This window comes from Eriocheir sinensis, chromosome 23 (genome assembly GCF_024679095.1).
Source record: "Eriocheir sinensis breed Jianghai 21 chromosome 23, ASM2467909v1, whole genome shotgun sequence".
Taxonomy (NCBI): domain Eukaryota; kingdom Metazoa; phylum Arthropoda; class Malacostraca; order Decapoda; family Varunidae; genus Eriocheir; species Eriocheir sinensis.
In genome coordinates this window covers 760,599-765,764 of record NC_066531.1, presented here as the reverse complement: position 1 = coordinate 765,764, position 5,166 = coordinate 760,599, and the positions used below count along the sequence as shown (strand labels likewise).

General features: G+C 44.8%; 1 protein-coding gene across 1 annotated transcript in view; it reads left to right on the top strand.

Annotated features, from left to right (window-relative positions):
- The window catches only part of LOC127002315 (dopamine D2-like receptor), a 26,568-nt gene extending 21,707 nt beyond the window's left edge, over positions 1 to 4,861 (top strand). The window contains exon 2 of the mRNA XM_050868124.1: positions 4,128 to 4,861. Within this exon, the coding sequence (XP_050724081.1) occupies positions 4,128 to 4,142 (15 nt within the window). The 3' untranslated portion in view covers positions 4,143 to 4,861. The remainder of the gene's footprint in view (positions 1 to 4,127) is intronic.
- The last annotated feature ends 305 nt before the right edge of the window (positions 4,862 to 5,166 follow it).

The following is a 5,166-nucleotide window of genomic DNA, read 5'->3' as shown; positions in this document are numbered from 1 at the left end:
TTGTATTCTGCATATATCCAGAATGCTGGAGTGTTGTCCTCAGCACTTACACTACATTGCGTTACATTACATTACGTTACGTAATGTAAAAAAAAAATCAATAATGGTCTAAAGTAAAAAAAAAAAACTCAAAAAATGTAGGATCTGAGAACACAATCTCACTTTATCTCCCTCTTTCAATCCAGGAATTCGTTGGCCTTTCAACGTGCCAGGCTCACTGTGGCTGCCGTTAGGACAAAGCATGATCTAAAGAATACACATGGAGTGGTACTTATCCTACAATGTCTTAAGCTTTCACTGGATGCTAAACGATCCTGAGAAAAACAATAATCGAGTTTGCCTTGGTCGAGGAAGGCGGTGCTGGAGGCGTGTGCAGCGTGTCCGGGCCTGGGTCGCGCCGGGTTCAGGAGGGCAGTAAATCTTTGTTTAACACCCTCAGCATAAAAACAGGCTTTGTGGGTCACTTTTTGCCTTATTTTTTTTCCCTTGGAGCAACACGCACCACCGCGGCCATCAGAGTCAAGCTTGTCTTCTCTTGTTTACATATATTTCCAGGCCTCGCTAGTGTGTGTGTGTGTGTGTGTGTGTGTGTGTGTGTGTGTGTGTGTGTGTGTGTGCGCCGCGAGAATTTTCAAGCTTGTCACACGGACGAGTAGGCGCTCTGCTGCGTGCGATGCTCCAGCTTTTGTTAGCGTCCACGGCCCCTGCTCTTCACGGCCCTTCACTCGACAGGAAGATAGAAATAAAATATGATTCGTTGCGCAGTATGGAAGGGTTCGGCGAACAGTGAAGGATTGGAAGGTGTTTGGGATGGAGTCTTCTCGCCATCCGTCCTCTTGCTGTCTGGCCACATGCGGGAATACTAGGAAACGGGAAGCAGGAAAGCCTACGGTTCCATGAATTCGGTTTCCACATGAAAATTAGAATAGATCTATAGAGGCAGTGGCAATATTCCGTGGATCTTCAGTCAAACCACGATTTCCGCTGGCGTGGTTCTCATATTTCCGTGGTTGTCTGACGTGTCCACGATCTTCCAAAGCTACGGTAGATTTCACTGAAGGACGGCGGTATTACTCACCATCATCATCATCAGCAATAACAAGATAGAAATGAAAACCACGCCAGCGGAAATCGTGGTTTGACTGAAGATCCACGGAAAATTTGCCCAGTGTAATAGTAGCCCCGTAAGCCTGAGTTATATCCAGCGTTTTTTAAAGTTTTGATATTTCTTACAGTGAAAATGACAAAGTAAATAACAGACCGTATTGGCGGCTTGCTCTGACAGCGCGACTTTGTTGGTGCCGAGCGCAAAGCCACGACCAGTAATTATGGACACAACAGGAAGCGCCGCCGCCACATTTTCACTCTTTCATCTCGCGCCTTCAAGATTGTTCTCAAGTTTTTCAGCTATCAGGGAGTGGCGCTTTGAGGTTGTTCCAGTGACCGGACAAGTCTGACTTTATCATTTCGTCTTTGTTTTAACTCGCTCTTTTCTTTACCTACATTGCTCTACGATACACGTTCTATAGGTGGAAAGTGAAGGCCCTTTGTTTTATTAGAGGTTCTGTTTACCTGTTAATGGCAAATTTCTTTATGAAGTTATGTATTAACCCGGTAGCAGCGACGGGCCATATATGTGGCTTTACAGTATACCAGAGACGGGCCAAATTCTTGCCTATAAACCCCCCAAAATAGAGGATACATAAACTGATCACAAATGCATTAATACATAGATATATATTATAATGGTTGGTATGGGTGATGATTTTTTCTCATTACAGTAAATCGCTAAGAGGGGTCTTTAAGAAACATGATCACCGCAGCTACTGGTTTAAAAGTTGCATTGAATCGCCTTCAAAGGAAGTATTTATATATGTTGTTGATATCCTCAACGTTGTAAATGCTGTAATTCTGTTAATCTCAATATTTTTCAAATTTTATACACATCTGAAAAACTACCCACATGCTGTCCTGAAGACCACCCATCAACCCGGACTCTAGAGGAAGCCGTCCAAGCGAATCAAGAACGAGTTCCGGGGGGCAGCATGAGCCAATGCAAGATGGCGCCACTATAAACACTCGCCTGCGCCAGAACGGGCTGGGCCGACCATCAGGCCCCACCTGGAAGAAGCCTTGGGCCGACCATCAGGCCCCACCGGGAAGATGCCTACCGGCGCAATAGGCAACAACGATAAAAAAAAGAAAAAAAAATCTGCAAAGTTTTATTTTTCTTCAGTGACATGCGCCTCTAGTTCAGGCAATGAGGTGAGTCGCCTCTGTTTTAGGAACATTTTGTCTGCGCCACTGTGACTTTGCTCTCCTCCTTGCGGCCTTGTTTACCTCTTGGTCTGCAGCCTGTTTGTCTTGGAGCGATGCCAATGAAACTCAGCCTTTTCCCTTCCACGGTGTCTTCTCCGAGTGCCGTAATTTCTTATCTGGCCTGTAAGAAGCGACAGTCCGTTACCATCTTAACATTTCAGAGCATGACAACCGCGACATTGTTAAAAGCTTTGTCGCCCAAGTTCACATAATTTGACAAGGCTTTCGTAGGAGTTTTGAGCATTTCCAGTAATAGTTTTATGACCCTGGTGGTGGTTTGACCCTTCCTCTATATCGTGAACCTAAAGAAACACTCCTTAAAACCCGACTGTCCCCTCCTTTGACCATTAGAAATAATTGATGTGAGAAGTGAAAGTGTCTTATATAATACCACCCATAGGCACGATTCCACTTTAATATACCTTAACATCACGCGGGCAACTTCCCTCGGTCATGAGTCCGGACATTCGTATTGTGGACTCTAACGTTTCCAGCACTGCCAGGGAGGTCCGTAACAGCCTGATATAGCCAGGATATTGCGGGGCCGGCGCCAACGAAGTGGAAATACGTGCACTGCTAATTAGAACCCTGGTGATCCTTCGTCGAGCGCTACCCCTCGACCCCGCTCGCTCCAGCACCTGTCTGGCACAAGGCCAACTCCACAGTAGCGTTCAGACTTGGGCTATTTTGGGAGCTGATGATACTGTGCTCTTAGTGAAGCCTTTAGATCCGAGGAAGTTTGGGCATTAGAAAAAAAATGATCGGAAGTAAAAGTAATATCCGAGAGAAGACTTCGTTACATTTTACGAATTACTACTCAGAATTTTTAGAGCAGATTAAAAGACATTTCGCCGCCCAAGAACACATATTTGACAAGGCTTTCGTAGGAGTTGTGGGCATTTCCATGGGTAGTTTTATGACCCTGCTGGTAGTTTGACCCTTCTTCTGTACCATGAGCCTAAAAAAACACTCATTAGAACCTGATTAACCCCCTCTTTGACCTTTAGAAATAGCTGATGTGAGAAGCGAAAGTGTCTTATGATACCAGCGTATATTTCTTACAATATCCCCTCCTGCCCTGTGGTAGGATGCGGGTCCAGCTCTACAAACCCTAAAACATACATCGTAGAACTACAGCACATACTTAAATCCCTAGAAAACAAAGCCTGATGCTGTATTTTTTTATCAAGCTCCCCGCCTCGATATTACCGGGTCGGGTGAGTAAAAAGTCAAAATTACCTCAGGGCAGACTTGAAGCTAATATATAAAACAAATTAAAACCTTCTGGGTGGCGCAAGGTGGCCTGGCGTTGTTCACCGCTGCACTGCGTGACCCGAAGCTGAAAACAGGCCACAACGGGACATGGATGAGCTTGATTCTCTCTCTCTCTCTCTCTCTCTCTCTCTCTCTCTCTCTCTCTCTCTCTCTCTCTCTCTCTCTCTCTCTCTCTCTCTCTCTCTCTCTCTCTCTCTCTCTCTCTCTCTCTCTCTCTCTCTCTCTCTCTCTCTCTCTCTCTCTCTCTCTCTCTCTCTCTCTCTCTCTCTCTTGCTTGCTCGCTCGCTCTCTCTCTCTCTCCTAAAATTACCTACACACACACACACACACACACACACACACACACACACACGTAATCAAGGTTAGTCCATATCGAACACACACCTTAAAAGATTACTTGTAAAAGAGTCACAGAGTCGTGGGAAGCAAGACTCGCTACTACAAACACGCACCACTGGATTACTGAGCCAAGACCAGCGCTGGAGGCTGACCAATCATCCAGCTGACCGTTGCCTGTTTATCTTTCCTAACAGAGACACCTCATCTAGCTGACCCTTTGCCGCTAGGTTGCTGCAGTCAAGGCCATGTTGGTCCCACCATCGCCCAGTGTAGCGTTAACGATATCATTAACCCCTTGGATGCGGATTTCCTACAAGAAGCCATTCCATCACCAAGCTACAGGAGTGGAACAAAAAGTGGTTGCTCCAATTTAGTGGAGAAAAATGTGAGGTCATGCATCTTGGGAGGGAAAATCCAGCATATCAATACCACATGGGAAACACTCCACTGCCCACCACAGAGGCACAGAAGGACCCGGGAGCATATGTTACCAGGCTACCAGTGAAGGCGAAATCCGTGTCAATCGCAGCGGACGGGTTAATGAATCAGAGAGGCTGTTGATTGAAAAAAGTGTAGGAGTATCATGACACCTAAGGAACTAAACTGAAAATCTTTTGGGGGTTTAAATACCTGTATAGGAAAAAATTTCGAGGCCCATTTTTTTTTTTTTTCATATCTTGGAGTAATCCTTTCAGCATAAAATATAATAATGAGTTCAAAGAGTTATCAAGGAACTTTTGATCTCACTTCTTTATGCAGAATCTCACGCCATTAGTCCAGGTTAGTGATCAGGTCCCCGGACACTCACTCCCTTTTGACGAAGCAGATGTTCACAGGCGCCCATTGAGTTCTTTTCACCGAGGTTTTCTCGAAAAAGTTGTTACGGGGAATCAAAATGACTGACAAAATGAATATGTTGTTAAGGAGACGCGGCTCATGACTCGGCAAAAAAAAAAAAAAGTCCGGTATAAAATTAAGAAACAGAGGAGTTGACGCACTTTTTAGTCTTCGACAAACCAGAGACCTTTTAGGTGCTAACCAATCTGCACTTATAAGAAAGAGAGTTCTGTGTATTGTACTTTCCTAATCATGTGACTTACAGCGAAATATAATACAAAGCATAACAAACAAGAAGGAAGATCAAGAGACAGAAAAGAGTGTCTGCAAGTAAACGGTATAACGAGGAGGCTCGAAAAGAAATGCTTCAATTATATTGCCATCGCCATTACTTAC